At 40.6% G+C, this 21,640-nt stretch overlaps 1 protein-coding gene across 1 annotated transcript in view; it reads right to left on the reverse strand.

Moving 5' to 3' along the window:
- Positions 1-15,350, reverse strand: part of LOC117384122 (thrombospondin type-1 domain-containing protein 7A) — a 196,040-nt gene extending 180,690 nt beyond the window's left edge. Inside the window, exons 1-3 of the mRNA XM_055227765.1 lie at positions 15,332-15,350; positions 13,578-13,800; positions 11,101-11,715 (exon numbers count right to left, since the gene is read on the reverse strand). Of these exons, the coding sequence (XP_055083740.1) occupies positions 11,101-11,715; positions 13,578-13,800; positions 15,332-15,350 (857 nt within the window). The remainder of the gene's footprint in view (positions 1-11,100; positions 11,716-13,577; positions 13,801-15,331) is intronic.
- Positions 15,351-21,640: the final 6,290 nt, after the last annotated feature.

A 21,640-nucleotide genomic window follows, 5' to 3' on the forward strand; every position in this document is an offset into this window, starting at 1 on the left:
GAGAACTAAAGGCAGAGAAAAAGGAGAGGGAGCTAGAGAGAGAGAAAGAGAGAGAGGAGAGGGAACTGAAGACAGAGAGAGAGAGAGAGAGAGAGAAGACGGAGCTAGGGACAGAGTGAGAGAGAGTGAGAGAGAAGAGGGAACTAAAGACAGAGAGAGAGAAGAAGAGAGAAAGGAGAGGGAAGTAGACAGAAAGAGAGTAAGGAGAGAGAAGTAAAGACAGAGAGAGAGAAAGGAGAGGGAAGTAGACAGAGAGAGAGAGAGTAAGGAGAGGGAGTAGACAGAGAGAGAGAGAAAGGAGAGGGAGCTAGAGACAGAGAGAGAGCGAGAGGAGAGGGAAGTAAAGACAGAGAGAGAGAGTGAGAGCGAGAGAGAGAGAAAGGAGATGGAGCTAGAGACAGAGCGAGAGAGAAAGAGAGAGAGAGAAAAGGGAACTAAAGACAGAGAGAGAGGAGGAGAGAGAAAGGAAAGGGAACTAAAGATAGAGAGAGAGAAAGGAGAGGGAAGTAAAAAAGAGAAAAAGTGAGAAAGCAAAGAAGGAGCCAGAGGAGAGCAGAGAGAGAAGGTGGGGAGAGAGAGAACGAGATGGAGGAGAGGTAAAGGAAAGGGAAATAGAGACAGTGAGAGAAAGTGAAAGGAGAAAATAGAAAAAAAATAGAGAAGCGCTAGAGAGAGAGAGAGGTGGCAGAAAGAGTTACTGTGCCATTATTAAGGAGAGTCTTAACTGCTTTTAGGAGCCAAATGTGATGAGATGAGGTCTGGTCACTTTAAAGGAGAGTTTTATGAATGTGCACTGCAGAGCTGCTGTTTGACAAAGTCTCATGAAGAAATTTGGATCAACTTAATATCAGCCTGTCTCCTCCTGCCTCTGTCTGCGCAGGTGAACCTGAGTCTGTCTGAGAAAAGACCACTGTGTTTAGGAGAAGTGAGCGTGTGTGTGTGTGTGTGTGTATTCACAGGCTCTGTCCACCTGAAGCATGTTGTTTAAGAAATAAGTTCTTTGATCAGATGATGGACTCTCAGTCAGGCGACTCATGTGTTTGGAGCGAATGCTACAGCAGAAAGAAGAAGAGAGAGTGAGGGAGTGAGACTGAGTGAGAGAGTGAGAGTGAGAGAGTGTGAGAGTGAGAGTCTATGAGCGTGAGAGTGTGAGAAAGAGTGAGTGAGTGAGACAGTGATAGTCTATGAGAGAGAGTGAGTGAGAGAGAGACACCGAGAGTGAGTGAGAGAGACAGAGAGTATGAGTGAGAGAAAGTGAGAGAGTGAGACCAAGAGTGAGTGAGAGTGTATGAGAGAGAGAGTGAGTGAGAGAGACAGTGCGAGAGAGAGACAGTGAGTGAGAGAGAGAGAGTGTAAGAGTGAAAGAAAGTGAGTGAGAGTGAGAGAGCGAGTGAGCTGAGGATTTTGCAGTATTTATCTGTGTACATAGTTTCCTAGCACTTTTTTCCGCATACACAGTGCATGAGCTCCCCCTGCAGGTGCAGTCTGGTGAGTGCAGTTTAGGTCACATGCACAGAGACAAGTCATAATTTTAGAGCTTTTGCCATGCCCCCTTTTTAGTCGACTAATCAATTGGCAGGATATGTCTTTAGTCGACCGCAGCCCTGGAAACGTCAACAGACAAAACCAGATGGATGAGGAGCAATGAACCATTTAAAGAAGTCTTTTTTAATAAAGGACTGTATCAAACCAAGCCCCTGGGCTTAAACATGGCCGCCCATTGAAGTCAATGTGCCGTGCTCAATGGCGCATGTCACGGGGTTAACCTTTAGCAGCGAGCTACATCCGGTCCTGCCCATGGACCATGTGCAGTTAAGCTACCCCCCATGAGACTTTGCACGACAAGAGTGAGTGGAGCGGCTGCGAATAATAAATAAATTACAAATTACTGTTTAAATGTTGACGTTTATGCTTCCAGGAGCTTCTGAATCATGTTATAAACCTGTGGCTCATTCAGGACAGTTGGACTCGTTCATATCGCTCACATACTCGTTCATGTCGTACCATGTGACCACTCTGACCAATCAGAGCTTAAGCTTAGCTAGAGCAGACATAGAACGCAGCCGGAGCTAACGATTAAGAAGCATTTTTTTAAGATGACAGACGGATTTTAAGCTGAGAAAAAGTTTATGATCTGAAAATAGGTAAAAATCGCCACAAAAGTCGACCTTTGAGAAAGCTGTATGTGCCCTGTCAGTCCGTCAGCCGAACACAGTTTGTGATTACATTTCACATGGCTCTATGTAAAAAATCTCAGGGGGGATTTTTTCGTTATATTTTTTCGTTATATTTTTTCATTATAGTACCAGTGAGTGGAACTAATCCAACTCAAGACAGCACTAGGCTAACAATACCCTATCCAGTTATTTTAGTAGCTCCATGTATCAAAAAAGAGCAGTATTTCACAGTTTGCACATCAATATAAACCGTAATATTGATCTAAAAATACAAATGGGCCAATTGATTTGTGTTCAAAACTGCCTCTTCATTTCTGTAGCAAGCGACATTTTTATTGTTGAAAAATCATTACGAGGAACGTGTATGACCCGAAGTGCAAGCTGTTTTAAAAATAGCAAATAAGAAAAGTGGGCGGAGATAGGGGGTAGGTGAAAACTTAATTAGCAGAAGATTATAGCAAACATGCATAAATCAATCAAAATGCTAATCTGAGACAATACTGATGGAACATTGTTATATCATGCCAAAAGGTGCATTAAAAAAATAAAAAAAAGTCCCCTTTAATCAATATATAAACCTTGGCGTCTAGACCCCAGCAGGTATACGGCAGTCATGTGATGCAGGAAGTGTTGGAGTGTGTTTATACGTAGGAGCTTTAATCAGTGGTGGACATGGAGACGCTGAGGAGGCTGGAGATTCTGCTGCTGTGGAGGGCTCTGAATGTCACTGAAATATTAGAACCAAATAGCCTCTTATAACAAAAAAGAAAGAAAGAAAAAAGCCGTGTCTGTCTGTCTGTCATTCTGTTCTAAAGCTCTGCAGTGGAGCGTAGCCGGGGGTCTGCCCAAGGAGTCTCAATATTACAAAAACTGCACTGTCACATAGAATATACACTTATATAGTCTCTGAAACTTACAGCCGAACTTCACACTCAATTTCAATTCTAAGGAAAATGCTCTATATGAGGTTTTTATACCAAACTAACTCTAGTTTCCAGTATAGTGTGCATCTGTGGGAACGTGGGGACTATTGTCTGAAGATTAAAGCAGACGTACTGTGCTTGTGTTTGTGTCAGTTATAATCTATGGCACCTGTGGATCATTATGTTAAAATATGGACAAACTCCGCCCCTGCAGCCAGGTGTGCTGTAAACACAAACACCTGTCTGCAATCAGGGTAGTCATGCATAATGTCACACACAGTTCATTTTCTTTTTAACCTGGAAGATGCAAATGTAACTAGTTTGCTCTAAAATAACCAAAAAATGCTAGAGATATTAGACAGTGTGATTAAAACACCATATATACAGTTTAATGGCAAAAAAAAGTTGACTTAGTGTTGTCTGTATAATCCCTCAGTCGTCCAGGTCTGATCCATAGCAAAAGACAAAGTTTAAATCTGTCACCTGGACAAATCGTTGTAAGAGTGAAGACGTGTTGTTGCTCATCCAAGCCGTTTCTTCAGTTTCTTCAAATTAATGCTGGTGGACACTGCCTTATATCGTGTTTTGCTCTATACTTAACAATATGGTTGCTAGGTAACAGTTATGGAATTACCTTTATATATGTTATATCTGCTGCCCGGAAGTAAACTATAAACTTGTTTTTTTTGGTTGTTTTTTTTACAATTCTCCAATGGTCATGGAGTGGTTGGCTGCTCTTGTGGCTGACACACTGAACAGCTTTTGAAACCTTTTTGAGCTCAGTTTTTTTTACATCATATCACTGGATTTTAACCAACTAAGCAGTTCAAAGGACACAAATAAGGGAACAGTTGTTTTTTCTCTGACCGTACAAGAGGCTAGTTGATGCGTTTTATACCAAATGTGGCAGCAAATGTGGCAGAAGACCTTCCAGAGCAAATGTTCTGAAACCTTCCAGTGGAAATACTTTGAGGGAATGGCCCATTACATCACCAACCCAAACAACAGAGGGAAATGAGAGTGAGGCTTAGACGAGCCTTTCCTGTCGCGTTCACCTGACTCCCCTTGTTGTGATGCTGCAGGACACAGAGGAGGGACACTTTTGGCTCGTCCTCTCCTCAAACTCCCCAGTCCTCCTGTTACGCTGCGCTGAGACCTCCGACTGTCATTCACTTTAAATAAAATAACTGTAGCTAACATTTGCTTTAGCTTTACGTGAGCGGTGGTCCTTAGGCTAACCCGGGACACCGCCATAACATCCCAATAACAGATGTGCATCAAACGACATTGTAAATGAAGCCACAAGCTGTTTTGGGCCCAGTCTGCTCCACTCCTCCAAAAAAAAACTAGAAAAACATCTCTGCATATTTCACCAACGCAAATAAACAAACCAGGATTAATATTTATATAGGCTCCTGGGGGCATGAGCGCTCTTCTCCCATCGTCTGAAAATATCTGATGCCAAAATTCTACGTCAACAAAGCCATAATGATAGGTTTTAGTGCATAATTGATCAAATAGGCCAGCGAGGAAGAACAGTTGCTATTTGAACCGGTTCTTGACATGTCTGGGGGTCTCGGTAGGGATGACGGAGTGTTTTTAATGAGGGCGCTAGTTAGGCGAGTGTTAGCGGGTTCGTAAGCGCGAGTGTGATAATGACTACGGGAATATCCGAGCGTGACTGGAGTTGCTATAGCGACGTAAGCAGAGGTGAATCGCGGGACTTAAATGTTGATATGGAGGTTAATGCCGATTGTGGAGCGTCAGATGGAGCAGAGGATGGAGGTGGAGGGAAATAGTTTGCTGATGTACAAGTTTAAAAAGGACAATTGGCTTTTGTTGTGCCAAATTGGATCTAATTTTCAAGTTGATATTGTAAAAAATTGATGGGGAATAGATAATTAAAGACATATTGTGCTTTTTGTTTGCTATATATTTATAATAAGATCGCGTTTGGAAAATTGTGTAGCCCAATGGGAGCCAGCGTCGCCACGAACCTCATCACAATGTCATACTGTGGAACATTCCCGACAAAGCAATAGCATCTCCTTGGGGACAATGAGTAGCTGAACTTCCAACGGAAAAGTTCACATGGTGTCACATGTTCATATTTGAGAAAATTAAGACAATTATTTCATCATCTCAAGCAACCGATAGCCACAAGTATAAAAACATGTAAGGATGAGGGGTTGGGGGGCACATCCCAGAGATTTTTTATTTTTTTATTCTGGACATTTTTTCCTGATTTCCGGTACATTTTAATGTGTTCCAGTTGACTAAAGTGGGCTAACATTTAATTATGTTATAAAATGCTGGATTGGATAGAGTAGCCAAAAGATGTACTCAAGCAAAGGTACACTTACTTCAAAATCATATAACTCAAGAAGTATTAAGTAGTGATCCAAGTCAGAGTAGCATGAGAGTAACATCACATCAGACATAACATCAGATTTATAATCATCAGATCATTTGAAGTCCCGACGCAAAAAGAAATGTAGGCAAAGCATATTTAGCCACTGGAAATAAAACACATCTAATCATTTAGGAGAGATATTTAGACTAGTATAAACAGCAATTCGATCACTGTTGAGTCTGCTTATAGGCTGGGATGGCCCTGATGGCTCCAATTCACTTTACATGAGAACCCTGTGGCCTCTCTCTCTTTATCTGCTGCTGTCAGGCTCATCATTTTGCTCTTAAAATGTTCATATTAACCCACTGATCCTGGTATTTTAATTTTGCTATTGTGCCCATTACTCAAGATATGACCTTCAACAAGAGACAAATCAGGCGCCTTCTTTCCCCGAGGTCACTCCCGCTAATGTTAGCAACAGGTTTGATTGGCATCGTTGCTATGCGCTCACCCCCTGACAAACCAGTGGTGGGGAAGAGAAGCAGCGTTACCTTCACCAGCTTCACTCCAGATTGGCTCTTTGCTCGCTATGGTAAATCCCTAATATGGAACTTGGATCCAAATTCACCTCTATAAACTGTTTGTGTTGATGCGCTTCATTTGACTGGAGCTGAAGGTGATGCGTGACTTCACATTCACTTAAACATCTTCACTCTTACAGCTTTTTGTCCAGGTGACAGATTTTACTTTAGGCTTTTGTTAACGATCAGACCTGGACGACGGAGGGATTACACAGACACACTCACTTAGTCCACTTCTTTATACAAGTCAATGGTCTTAACACATTACATCATTATATTTAAAGATAAGAACACAGCCTAAATATGCAGGGTTTGGGTGTTAAAAATGTGTGAATGAAACAAAACACAACTCCAGATCTGTTTGTGATGAGGAAACAACATTATAACATAGATCAGAAAACACCCAACAACGACTTGGAAAAAAAAAAAAAAAAAAGTTATGGATGTTTTTCTTGCACTGAAAACCATGTGTCCTTAATGTGAGCGGGCTTGCATCTCCACAAACCTGACTCTCACTTAGCTCCTCCAGGTAATCTTCCACAGTATGACATAAAACTCATCCATCTCCTTACCGAATGTTCCGAAGTATGGTTTTAACTTTCTTTTTCCAAGGAATCACGCAGCTGACGTGCCACTTCCCGAAAGTTACACACTGAATTTCCCCAGTGAAGATAAAACACATTTGTGAGTTTATTTACAATAGTTAGAAATGACACAAATCCTTATCACCTTTAACTTTCATAAGGTCGCACTCCTCCACATTTAGCAACAAAACTAACTTCTACTGCGCACGTCTCGACCGCCTTCCAGTTCAAATCGTTCAATATTTCCCGACAAGAAAATGATTTTGTCAGGGCTGATGCATGCCTCCCGTCTTCCTGTTACAAATCCATTTCAAACGCCACGATAAAATGCTCACAAAGTCTCGGTTCACAATGCGGGGTGTTGCGTTGCCAGATTGATGTTTTTAGCTTTAGCCCTCCTCCCCTCGCCCCATCAAACGCTAGCTTTCGTCACGCCTCATTGGTTTGACAGCCGCGCGACACACAAGACATAACGATAAACATCCGCCCGAGTTGAGAAAAAAATAGTCCCCTTATTCTGTTTACTTGTTAGGGAGAGGCGGAGAGGACGCCGCACCTGCGAATGTAGAGGCAAAACAAAAGGAGAAGCAGAAATAGAAGTCAAAAGATGGAGATGTGAGGAGCTGTGACATGAAATAAACCAGTGATGTGCGCTAGACTAACATGCCCCCGACTACAAAGACTTAAATGTGCGCTCGCAAACTTTCTACAGCTCAACTTTTAACGTTTAGGAATAGCACGGCTCTAGCAAATGGTTTTAGCCAACTGATGCTCTGCCGCTGATGTCACCGACGTTCCCTGGAGGGTGTGATGCTAACCGGAGGCACTGCTCTGTCTGAGGCTCCGTTACTCAATTTAGACTTTTAATCTGAGCTTTCACTTAACTCTGTCTGACCATGAAGAAACTAGCCAGCATTAGCCAATAGTTTTTCAGTTAGTCACTCTCACATTTTTGTTGAAGGTCAAACATGTAAACAGGATCTGAACGCTCGTAATAATCACAACCTCCTGAAAATGTGTTGTTTATTAAGTCAGTTTTGTATTTTTCTCTGTGTTTTGTATTTTTCTCTGTGTTTGCTAATGTGTCCACTATGTCACCATGGTAACTGCTGAACAATCCGCCATAGACATACATGCAGTAACTCCTAGCGTGATGTCTCTGCAAAGTATCAGTAGAGTGCTGTTCATATGGTTCGGTTCCAAGTACTTCCATTGTTTACATTGAGTATGAAAGTTCATTGAAGTTTGAGGGGGGTGAATATCGACATTGGTTTTACCCTTTATGTCCTCATGGAAATGTGAGCTCTGAAATGATCAGAGTAAGTCTTGTGAAGAAGGATGGACTTTAAAAACATGGAGGAATCTAATGTAAAGATGGGTCTAATGTGCAGGATAACTCAAACGTGTTCATTTGGGAGCCAGATTAATATGTGTGGGTTTGAGTCGAGTTCTATTATTATCTGTGTCGGTTCCCGCTGACAGAGATCAGGAAAAGGCAGAACATTATCTGTGAATATTTGTAGCTGATTGGGTGAAGTGTGACAACAGCAAGTTAAGATGAAATATCAAACTTTTAAAATCCAGCTGAGGGAAAAGGACAGACATCTCTCCCTCCACAAATGCACTGATCACTTCCCTCTGCAGGTTTCTCAAAAACAAAATAGATCTGCCTCGTTATGTCATCATGCTTGTTATGGTTGGTTTGGGCGCTTCGCCTCAAACCACAGTGCTGTGATTGGTCAGTCACAGTCGCTGGTAATTCAAACACCAAATGGAAACATCAGGACCTCTAGTAAGTTTGTGAGCATGATCATCTTATTGTGCAAGATGCACAACTCACTCTAACAAAAGAACCTTCACAGAGAGTCTGCTTAGAAGTATTTAAAAAGCCCACACGCTGTAGTCAAAGTACTGCAGACTATGTGCACTAGACATCTCTGTAGTTGTCTCCATTTGAACACAGTGTGTGTGATTGCTGAGGATGGCATCAGCAGCACGCCTGTGTGACACAGCCTCAGATTACTGCTCTGTCTGCTGCAGCTTTGATTGCACTCAACATAACCACCAGCAGCACGACTGGCGCTGGCCAAACCTCGTTGTCAAAGCCTGAGCTCGTCAGATCTCAGACGCTAAGCAGGGCTGGGCTGGTTAGGACTTGGATGGGAGACTGAGAATATCAAATACCACAGTGCTATAGTTAGTATAGTTTTGTCCTTAGGCAAGACACTTCACACACATAGTATATATGTATGTGTGAGTGTTGGTCAGAGGGGCTGATGGTGCAGATTGCAGCTGTGGCTACAGTATCACCATGTGGAGTGAATGAAAACTGTAAAGGAACTTTAAAATAAATATGAAATGATGTGAACATATGTTTCATGCTCCTTCAGAGATGATTCAGTTTGTGTCTGTGGTTTTGTGCATCATTTATTATTCATGAATCAGATAGTCCCCCTCACAATAACTCCTGTTTCAGTCATTTCAGCCACAATATTGTACTTCTACTTGAGTAATATTATACTGAAGTAACGAAACATGAATTGAATGCAGTTTTGGCTCCTCTTCTCCTTTTCTCACTAGAGTCATTCTCTTTTTTTTTGTCATTTTTACTCCACTGGTAGACCTTTATTTCTTGAAAATAAAACAAAAAACAAATATTACATAATCAGAAGTATAAAACATTGAACTAAATAAATACAAACTAGTCTAATACTACAAAACAAAATCAATAATTGAATACAAGTCAACCCTTTTCTTTAGTTTTAGTTCCTTTTATTAAAAAATGGGTCTGTATTCCCTCGCTGATGTGCGTCTCTGCTTTGGTAAAGTTTTTCTTTCTGTTTCTCCTGATGCAACTGTCAAGTCAGTGAGCGAAATTGACACAGCTTTTTAATATTAATGAAATATGTTCAAAGAAATAAACAGAATGAAGTAAATGCATTTGTATGAGAAATTCTGTTTTAAATAAGACATATTGTGCTTGAGTCTGCAACACAGTTATAATCTGACACAGCAGTCAAACATTATGGTGCAATCTGGACATTTTAAACTGCCATATTGATCAAAAACTTGAGACTTAATGAAAGAAACAAGTCTGCTGACTTCCACATGAGAAAACTGCAGTGGCCAATGGGAGGGGACGTTGTTGTAAACACCATCACCACAGAGGACGGGCACATCACACTGGTAAGTAGCAGATTTTTTTTTTTTCATTTGGACCAAAATGGCTACGCAACGCTGCCAGATCCTACAAATTTCACTGATGACGAGAAATAAATTTGAGAATGAAATAAGTACAGAGCAGTGGTTATGAACCGGTGGTCAAAACAGGAGGTGATCGGCGTCTTTAAAACAAGTGATTCAAGATTATATAAACATGCACGAATCATTCGAGAGGGTAAATAATGAGGAGAAACATCTATAACATGGTAAAAAGTCGATTTGCAGAATTGGTCTTCTTTAAGGTTTACTGGAGACAAAATACTTTCACAGCAAAAACAAAATTCAGAATCATTTGATATTAACCTAGATTTGAATATATATATATATATATATATATATATATATATATATATATATATATATATTCTTTATTTATTTATTTATTGACTATTTACTACTATTTATTAGACCTAATAAATGACTAGTTTCACGATATGTACGACTGGCTTTATTACATTACATATAAATGTTTTTAATATGTAATTTTTTTTTATATATGGATATAAACGCCAGTGGAACCAAAGTTTGTCTTGTTTCTAATAGAAACTTTGAGTTTTGACTTCATGTGCTTCATGTGGGGACAGACTTGTCAAAAATATCCTCCTACATTATAAAATAAATACTTAAAGGCACTGTACTTTAAAACTGTCTTAAAAATGCAAAAAACAGAACTAGTTCATTTTAAACAGTTTGCAGTGGTCCAAAGTTATTCCTCTCTTACCTTATGCATTCAGAGCATCCTAATTATTCACCACGTTGAGTTTATAAGCTCTTTTCACAACTTTCAGAAGCCAGAGTGGAGTTTTGCAACAATGAGCATGCTCACCGTGCAAATCCTGATTATTGGACAATAAAACGCTTTATAATTGGATAGTACTCAGAGGACTTATTTTGACCTCAAGAGCTGCTTACATTACATATTTCAGGTACAAGGCCTTTAAATAATATTATTGCTTTAACTAGAACATTCCAGAGTGTGGCATTAAAACTGTCTATTTCCATGGAGATAATCAGGCGACACCAATCTGTGGAGAAACAAGCTCCTGCACAGTAAGAATGTATGTTTTTCTGAAGAAGTGAAATACAAACACCTGTAAGTGAAATGCCCCACTGCAGAATATTTCAGGAAAAGAAATAATATCTCCATGGAGATGTCACCGGAGAAATTACAGAGTGCACCTTTAAATATGAATCATGAGAAATGTGAAGCTGTATCACATGTGTGTACTTTGTCATTAGGAGTGTTAAAGTGTGACTTACTGCTTGGCGACCGTGCTTCCGTTGCGGTGCACACAGACCACCTCTCGCCTCTGGAAGCCCACCTGGATGTCCCAGAACGGGCTCTCCTGCCTGTTCAGCCGGTTCCTTGTCCTCTTCTTCTGAATCAGCTCTTTAGTCTCTGGATCTTTAACCCCACCCCCTCTGTCTCGTGGACCCTCCCCTTTGCCCCGCCTCCTCTTGGCCTGCCGTTTTTCCCTGGTCGGGGGGAGGGCACAGGAAGTCCAAGGTCCCACTTTTAAACTGTACATGTTCTCCTGTCCCGTACACGCTCCTGGTTTACACGACTGGAATTCTGTGAGGTTGGGACACTGTACACCTCCAAACACCGGGGGCACTAGCACGCTCCGTACCCGGTTTCGGAGCCCCATGCCGCAGGTTTTAGAGCAGGACGTCCAGGGGGAGTAGTCGGACACCACGCAGTCCTGGGGGCAGGGGATGAGGCAGGCCTGCTCCAGTCGAGGCTTGGGTTCAAAGTATTCACAGATGGAGTCATCCGCGCTGGAGTCGTCCGCCTTCAGGACACAGCGAACCTCACGAGTTTGAAGCCCCTCCTCCCCTCCAGAGCAAGGTATCACAGAGAGGGCATCCGGGCTCCTGAGGGGAGGGAAGGTGGGGTTAGTCCACTTTGAAAAATACACATAATTACAGATATTGGTATTTTTAGATGGAGAAATAGATGATAAGTGACAGTAACTCAGATCCAAAGGTTGGCGGTTCGAACCCAGCTCTGGACATAAACATCATTGCTTGAGGGTCCACTGAATCACAGGTTGATGGTGTAATTCCAGCTTGCACAGATTAATGCTATTGTTGTGTCCTTAGGCATGACACTTAACGCACCTCGGCATTCACTGGTGTATGTGTGTGTGAGAGGTTCCTTGATGTAAATAGTGCCTTGAAGGTGAAAAGCGCTATATAAAAATGCGACCATTTACCATCGTCTCGCACCAGTAAGAAAAGTTTAAATAAAAAGTTTTAAACAGGAACCAGAGTTAGTTTCTAAAAGACAAGGCAAGTTTATATGAATAACACAATTCATAAACAAAGTAATTCAAAGTGCTTTACAGAATAAGAAAGACATTAAAATCGCACAAATCAAAACATAAATAATCACAAATAATCATCATAAAATTAACATTAAAACAGAAGAGCGCAGAATAAAAACATTTCAGTCATATGCACAGCTAAACAGAACAGTTTTGAGCCTGGATTTAAACATTGTCAAAGTCGAGGTCTGTCTCACATCTTCAGGAAGACTGTTTCAGGTTTTAGCTGCATAAAACTGAAACGCTGATAAAAAAAAGAATCTCTCTGTCTCAAAATTCATATTTTGTGCATTATGAAATATTTTAACTTCAAATAGTATTAGAGTAGTGGTTTCCCATAAATATTTTGTATTCATATTTGAGGAATTCTTGGATAACATAATAATTTTTGTGTATTTATTTACTTACATATGTATGTATTTATATATGTATTGATTTGTGTGCATATTTATATAAGAGGAAACATTGCATATTCATTAACATTTAGACAAGGGTAAATATGCCTAAATATTCATTCCCATCTAAAGACCCCATGTTAGGTCAATAAAACGCACACACAGACACACACAGACACACACAGACACACACAGACACACACAGACACACACAGACACACACAGACACACACAGACTATGTACAGAGTCAAAGAAAGACAATAACAGTGAGTACAGTGTCATTTTAGTGCAAACATATAATAATGACATGTTAATTGAGCCAAAGAGTAGCGGACAGCTAGGATCTTGTTCAAATAACTCTGCTGGACGGTACTTATATTACACAGATTCATACTGCACTGGATTTTATTGCACATATCCTACTGTTTCATATTGCACTGTTTCTTGTTGCACATTGTTCCTGCTGCATTTTTAACACGGTGCTTGTGTCAATAAAACGTGTATTACATAGACATCTCACTATAATTACTACATCGACTTATCGTTCAATATATGATAACTGGAACAACATATTTGTAGCTCAATATTTCATCGTGTGTACACATTCTTTGCAGTAATGGAGAGATTTTTGTGATTTTTGTTGTAATATTTGCACAGCAGAAGGTTGAATAAGTATCTTCTATGGCTCATTATGCCATGTTTCATTCTGCCATATATTTGTTACTGCTGAGGCCTTTAAAATACACTGTCTATTTTTTTAATCGTTACGAGGATTATCCTGGTTTATTGTTGTTCTATCTTAACATATCAAGCTTCAAAATGTGCTCTAGTGACAGGCGTAGTATTGCACATGTCCAGCTTTTAAACTATAGTCTTTAGAGCTGCAAGATTAATTCAATTCTAATCGACAAAAATCTAATCTAAGATAAATTGCAAATCTAATCACAGTTACGATTCTTACTTACTTTTGGCTACTGGACCACCTATCTACCATCTGTCATCTACCGTCTTTACCTGGAGATGACGGGGACACAGGAGTTCCACGCTCCCAGACTCCAGCCGTACAGGTCGCGGTGCCAGTCACACACCCTGAAGCAGTTGCGCTGGTTGGATGGTCTGAAGCTCTGCTCACAGTTGGTGTGGAGGGTGGTCCATCCATCCACATGAGCGCACCACACCGCTCTGCTCTGGCTGCCCCCGGGACCGCAATCACTGCCCATGCACCTGCCCCACGGACCTGAGCAGAGAGAGACGAGAGGGGGGAGGGAAACCATTAGTATTCCTAGTAAATTGGTAGATATTTTTGGAGCTTTCGACCATGTTAGAATTTTGTTCCCTCATCAAAAACATGCCTGAAGAGGTTTTAAATGTCTTCCATGCATGTTTGAGTAATCTAGTGATCTCTCTTGGGCACTATTCGAACCCTCCTTAGGGTTTGCTGTAAGCTTCTGTCCAAAGCTCCGCCCACAAGCCTACATCATCCACGCTCTCACACAACAATTCTCCATAAATATAAAAAGCATAATACAAAACAATACACTACAACCATGGCCGGTCCAGCCTATAAGCAGACAAAGCAGCCGCTTAGGGCCCCGAGGCCACCAGAGGGCCCACTTTAGTCAACTGGAACACATTAAAATCAACCAGGAAAAAAACAAAAACAAAATTCAAACATTTCTCTGGCGGAGGGCCCCCAGAACCCCTTTCATTACATGTTTTTATACTTGTGGTTATTGCTGTTGTGAGACTTTAGAATTTTCTGTCTTTTTACAACTGGTTGTGACGATGTCTTAATTTTGTCAAATATTAACACTTGGCACTGAAGTGGCGAGGACCCTAATGGTAAATTCTGCTTAGGGCCCCGTAAAGGCTAGATCTGGCCCTGACTACAACTTCACAAACCTGATGCGATGTGCTGTAGTTCATTAGCGGGATGTACGCTGATTATAATGCTATAGAACTAGCATTTTCTAAACAATAAAAGGTAAAATAGTGATCTAAATATGTTATGTGTTAGTAGTTATTACCCCATAGAAGTAAACTCCCAGAGCGCCCCCTGTCCTTAAACCCTCCTTCTGGGCAAAACAGTTTGTCATCCCATAGTAGTAATAAAAGTGGTTTGATTACTGGTAAGTTGTATTTTTGAATCGAAGATGGGAGTGAAGAAGTATTCAGTATCTCAACCTTGCAAATTAGCTTCATCCAATAAAAAAAGACTATTGTATATTACAGTTGTGTTATTGGGCAAGACACTTCACACACCTTCCTTAAGTATGAATGTAACAGTTAAAATGTGACAGGGTAAAAGAACTGAATAAACTATTAGAGGACAGTATGTGATAACGAGAAATGACACATGATTTCAGACAGGTGGTGCTGCAGAGTTAATGCAGGGCTTATAAAAACATGCAGAATCCTCCTGTCAATCATTTAAAGATTCCCGCTAAGGCCAGACCCCACACACCTGCTCTGCATGTGCTGCTGTATGTCGAGGTGTCAGAATCTCATTGTCACCTCTCTCTCCCTTTGTTTCTCTCTGTCTCTCTCTGACTCCACCTCTCTCCCTTCCTCTCTTCCTCCATTGACCCTGGCTCCAGTCGTGCCTCTCTGATGTCGGCCTCGTGCACAACTGTTCAGTAGCTGTTAGCATCTCCTGGCAGCTGATGAAAGGCAGGAAACAGACTGCCTAATGAGGTACAAGTGTAAACGCAACCAGGAAGATGTTTCCTCCTGTCACCTGTCACTGTCAACCAATCACAGCCTGTTACCTGCTACATCTCCGAACATATACACTACATATATACATACAAATGCACTCTTGTTCCCCTCTGTCAATGAGAAACTTAAACTTGTAATGCGCTTTACGGCCTTGGCAAGCCTCTATACTGTAGTCATCCAGTCAACCCACACTGGTAAGCTATTATTGTAGCTTACCAACCACTCACTCACACACAACATTCATAGATTTGCTGCTCGTCCAAGCCGTTTCTTCAGTTCTGGTCAGATTGCTGGTGGACACTGCCTTATATCTATCTGAAGGGAGGAGCTAACTACACTGAGACTGTAAACAGATATTGTCTCCAGTTTCAGCCTTAACGACCCTATTCAACCATTAATGGCCCTCCTATTATTCTTTTTGTTTGCTTTGGGTCTTTGGATGGAATCATAGGTCTGTTAGAGATTATGTATCAGGTCCCCATTCCTGTTTAAGGAAGGATTCTCTTTCCAAATAAAATAATAGTTAGCTTGTCGATTCAGATAGATATAAGGCAGTGTCCACCAGCAATCTGACCAGAAATGAAGAAGAGGCTTGGATGAGCAGTGAAACGTCTTCACTCCTACGACAATTTGCCCAGCTGACAGATTTAAACTTCGTCTTTTGCTATGGATCAGACCTGGACGACTGAAGGATCGCACAGACATCTTAAAACAGAAATATCAAATGCAGTCAAAACAGAAAAGTAAAATAAACTAGATCTATAAGCTGAGGTGGGTTTTGCAGATCTCAATTCTTTGGGCTCAAGTCGAAGTCGAGAACTAAGTCGAAGACAGACAAGTCCAAGTCAGTGGGCCACAAATCAAGTCCCAAATCATCAAAAAATAATGTAGATGTAACTAAATTGCAGCACCTATACTAAATATATTGTATTTTCGTCACAGTTTTTTAAGGTAAAGAAGAAAATAATGTGTGTCTGTCCTGTCCTGCAGCAGAAAAAAACAGACTCATCATATTCTCATCCTCACATCACTGACACGTCTACCTGTGCACTTTACACATAAGTCTGCGCTGATTAAATTAAGACTGACCTGTGCATAGCGACCCGGCGCACGGAGGGCGTATAATTAGACCATGCAAATGCCATATGTTACCGTGGAGATTATAAACCATCAGAGGCGCCTCGTCTGAAAGCCAATTTGCCGGCAGACGCTCTAATCTGTGTTATTTATCAGACTCGATTGACAACAACAGAAACTGCCAAATGCATCAATACACTATTCTCTGGACACAACAGCCTGCAGCCAATGAAAGAAAAGCCAAACACAAACACAACAGTTCACATTTTATAGGAGAGAAGGGACCGCTCCTCGGGCCGCTGACAAAGCAAGGTCAACACAACTCAATATGATTTCTGTAGTAATTGTAGTACTCTGTTGGGTAACTGGATTCAATAAAAAATAATTAAGTGTGCGCTATGTAACTTTTATGGTAGTTGGGGTTCTGCCACCTGCTTGTCTCCATGGCAACGTTACAACTTTGCCAAGGATGTTCAACAGAAGAGCATTGCATAATTTATCTTGCATTCAATTACATTTTTTTTTTTGCCCAGAGAAAACCTTGACATTCTCGTCTCTCCACAGATCCTTCCTGTAACTTTGTCTGGTGGCACGGCACTTGCTCGTCTCCATGGAGATAAAATAGTTTCCTGCGATATTGTCTGTGTAATCCCTCAGTCGTCCAGGTCTGATCCATGGCAAAAGACGAAATTAAATCTGTCAACTGGACTACAACGATTTGTCCGGTTGGCAGATTTAATTTCGTCTTTTGCTACTCCTGCGATACTGTGGAATATTCCAAGCAACGTAATAACATCGTCATGGAGATAAGCAGAAGATGGCTCCTTCACAAGAAAAGTTTATAAGTAACTCACCTAGATATTATTGTTTAAGGTAACTGAAGGATGTATTTGCATAGGATAGGTATACTATGTTAGGTTTACTAGGTACACTATGATTTTGTGAGAATATTAATCATAGTTTATATCATATTATGAGAGCCAAGTAGTCGTTTGTGAAGAAAAGTTAAAAAAAATTGAAATCATAATAGAATTCTTGCATAAGTCTGGCACCTCACACACAAGGACAGATTTAATTAGGCCTATATTAACCTTTCAGTGAAATAGGTAGTGCAGCCTGTCAAGTAGACTCCAGATTAAAGTTAAGTTAAGATATATTCTCCTTTTTACCATGTTGTATTCTTGCCCCCTCAACATACCTGGAGTTGTATGTTGTTTCATTCACGCTTGTTCCATTAAACCAATAATCCCAAATCATCTCCCCCAAAGCATTTTGCCTGGATTGTTGCGTCAATGATAAAACTCCTGACTCCTGACTGTGCGGTTTGTAACCCCATAAATCATCTCTCTGGACACGTTCTGCGGTCAAACTGTGTTCACGACAAACAAATGGCTCTATCAGCATAACATGATGATGAAGACTTCCCTCCAGTGCCTAAATGCCCCATTGGAATCGGAGAAGTAAGTAAATTTTCCAAATGCAGACACTATTTTAAGTTAGAAATGTGAAATACTTATCGCAAAGTGACTAAAAAAGCATGTTTAAAAGGGAACTAAAGCCCAAAGAACGGGTTTATTGACGTCCTGTTCAAAAGTTAGTCGGGGTGCCTTTTCATTGTTGTAGTTCACTGTACACATTTTTAACCCTGTATGCATCATCCAGAGTTTGAGTTGTTTATTTTAAAAGTCTCAAGTCAGTACAGAGTGGTGGGTGGAGATAAGGGGTAGGTGAAAACAGACATTTTCTGTGCACTCAAGGATGTATTGCAGGGGTGTCCAAACGTTTCTCATTAAGGGCCACATATAAAAACACAGACAAAGCTGAGCCGATTGAGGGCCATAGACTGGTCCAATACAGTGAATACTTCAAATATGTGCTATTATTACAAGTTAGACTGAAGTACTAGACCTTTATTCATGCTTACATCCTCAATGGGGCACATTAAATATTTGATATGGACACTAAATAGATTTTCAGAAATGTACAGTAAAAAGTACAGTTTAAAGTAATATAGGCCAATAAACCTGGAAGTTTGAGGGCCAAGAAAAATTGGTCTGAGGGCCAGATTTAGCCCTCGGGCCACAGTTTGGGCATGCCTGATGTATGGGAAATGGTGAATGGTTACATTTTTATATAGCACGTTTCCACCATCAAGACACTCAAAACACTTTACATTACTCACCCATTCACACACACATTCATACACCAGTGTTTCATTCAAACACTAGGGGCGAGGTATGTTAGGTGTTTTGCCCAAGGACACAATGACAACATTCATCTTTGGCAGCTGGAATCGCATTGCCAACCTGTGGGTCAGTGGATCAGACTTCTCAACCAACGATTCACTCTAAATACAACTTCCACTGTGTTACTGAGACAGGAAAAAACAATTATGACATATTTATAACCTCTTAAAAGTCGATTTTGCACAATATGTCTCCTTTAATAACTTGGCTTCTTGCGCTCAGAACATGACTCGGACTTAACTTGTTTACTCGAAAACTGCGAACCAACAACAACATGACTACTCGTCCGCCCTAAAGCCACGCTCTGACCTCCTCTGTAGTGAGTCCAGCCCATTGGCATCACATCCATATTTCAGCATCAGCTATCAGACACATAATTACCCCAACCCGACCTCACACTGCGCAAACCAACCACACTCACTCTGAACGGGAGCCGAAATCTCACTAATTGGAACGCTTTGCTCTTCACCCCACATTAACCTTGGGGCCTTGATGGTTCTGGCATGGGGCCCGCGTGTGATTGGCCCCCAGCTGAGCAGTGAGGGGGGGCGAACCGAGGCTAAAATGTGAAATCTCCAGCACAGTACCTCCCTGATTGTGTCTGACGAGGCTGGGGCTCAAAAAACTAGAGTGTAGCTTACACCAGGGTGCTGTCAAATCGACTGGAACCGGGGCAAGGTCCTAAACGGGCACGTTAAATATATGTTATGTGACTTTTCTGGTTGTCTCTGGAGATGGGTTGCCTGTAATGTTCCACTGTATGGCATAAAACGTATGTACCTTCATGAAGACAGCCAGGCCACTTAGAGGTCAGATCTGTGGAGACGTGTACCATAGTTAAAGTAAGAATGTAGGTTTGTCAAGGCTAAAGCTAACTGTATAAAAGTAAAATTGCATAGTACTCAGTTACATCCACTCAGTTGCATTTACTTGAGTAACTTTTTAAAGAAATTACACATCTTAGCAGCATAATTTTACTCCAACTACAGAAACTTTACGTTAAGAATATGAAACGATTTGATGGATTTGTGGATTATTTAATGTTTAGTCCTTCAAATTACATGAACTTCAAATTATAAATCAGATGTTACGTCCCAACAGTTACTCTTTAAGTTACTCTTACTTGAATAGAAGTTTCCCAAGTACTTTTTACATTTACTCGAGTACTTTCTTGGACCACTGCTTTGTACTTTTGCATGCGTAGTATTATTTTGAACTAACTTAACTCTTACTTGACGCTACTCTACCCACCTCCGTATAAAAGTTTAACGCTGTAGTATTGTCCAACACTCCAGACAAAGCGCAAACATCTCCATGGAGACCGCACACCAGAAAGGTTACATAGTGTCCCTTTAACATGAATTTACTACGTTAACATATAGTGTTTTCGCCACCAGCAAAACCTAAAAATCATCAATAGACAGCAGTGATAGACTCTTTTATGGGACCTGTTTCTTTTTGGACCTGTTCATTTCAAAGAGCCGTTCAAAAGAGTGATTCTTTTTACATTGATTTATGTGACAGAAGCCAACGTGAGAACTCATTTAATCTACAAAGTAATCATGGAGAAAAATGACCAAGGCTAAGATTTGATTAAGCAGTTCATAGTGAAAGTTGGGGCGTGTCTAATCTTTGAAATGATGCAGGCTCTAAACAAAATGCACGGCAATATTTAAAGGTGCTGTATGTGATTTTTACTCATACAAAACATACAACATACAAAACAGAGCAAGTTCATTTTAAACAGTTTGCAGTTATTCTTCATTTACTTAATACATTCAGAACATCCTAATTATTCTGTGATTATTCTGTGATTAGAGCGTTACAAGAGCGTTTCACAACTTTCAGAGGAGAGATCGGAGTTTTGCGTTTTGCTGTGACACTTAGCAACAACTAGCATGCTAACAGTGCACTTCGTGATTACTGGCCAACAAAAGGCTTTATAATTAGATGCAGACAGTACACAGCGGGCTTATTTGACCTCAATAGCTGCTCATACATGCCTACTCTGCTTCTGTGCTGGTTTGTAAAAATGCATGAAGTTACAAAAACATTTGGTTCTTTTCAAAATGAGGTCCAGTTCGATTCATGTTAAGGAATCGTTCAAAAGAGCCGACTCAGTCATGAGAGTCACATCTGTAATAGACAGGTAAATGACCGAGTAAATTACTACATTAATTGATAACCTCCTCACCACCATTTCTGCCCATGTAGAGTACGTTTTGTAGTGTTAAACTTCATGGTATATATGAATATTTCTACTTCCTCTGTAGTACTTTGAGTTATTTTAGAAGTTAGTACACTGTTCACTGTTCATTCACTCAAAAGGCGGGGAGACTGATGGAAGCTATGGAAGTACTAATATCTCCTTTAACAAACCACATCCATAAATAGACAAGGTGGGTGCAATGTCTTGCCCAAGGACACAATAATAGTACTGTTTCAAGCAGGGATCAAACTGCACTGCGTAGCTTTTCTGGTGAAGGGTCTAAAACCTGCTTGTTTCCATGGAGATGTCACTTTTAATTTAGCATGTATGTTATAAGATGACCGCTCACACAACATAACTGAAAAATGAAACATGAAAATTCTTCAGTTCTTCTTCCAGTCGTTTGCATCTTTGACCTGCTGATGCCAACTTTCACTTCATTTTATATTCCGTGTAGTCTGACTGTAAGAAGATTGACTCATTTATTTGATTAGGATCACATCACACATAATATGCAGTACCACACAAATTGCATTGTTAAAATGGTAATGCTCAGCCGAGGAGTTCCCCAGGGGTCAGTTTTAGTTCCAATCTGTTTTTGTGGTTTTAAATACAACATTTTCTCATTAAGAATATGCAGTACAATTACACACAATTACACGTAACAAATACATTGGCGTTCTTATATAACATGTGAGTCCATTTGAGAGCAAGTTAGTCTGTAACTTTGTGGAAAAGTAGAGCACTGGAGAATTACATGAGAGTAAGAGCATACATAAGAGTCATTGTTTTATTAGGAAATGTGTATATTGTGACTCACTGATCAC

This window comes from Periophthalmus magnuspinnatus, chromosome 16 (assembly GCF_009829125.3).
Source record: "Periophthalmus magnuspinnatus isolate fPerMag1 chromosome 16, fPerMag1.2.pri, whole genome shotgun sequence".
NCBI classification, from domain to species: Eukaryota; Metazoa; Chordata; class Actinopteri; order Gobiiformes; family Gobiidae; genus Periophthalmus; species Periophthalmus magnuspinnatus.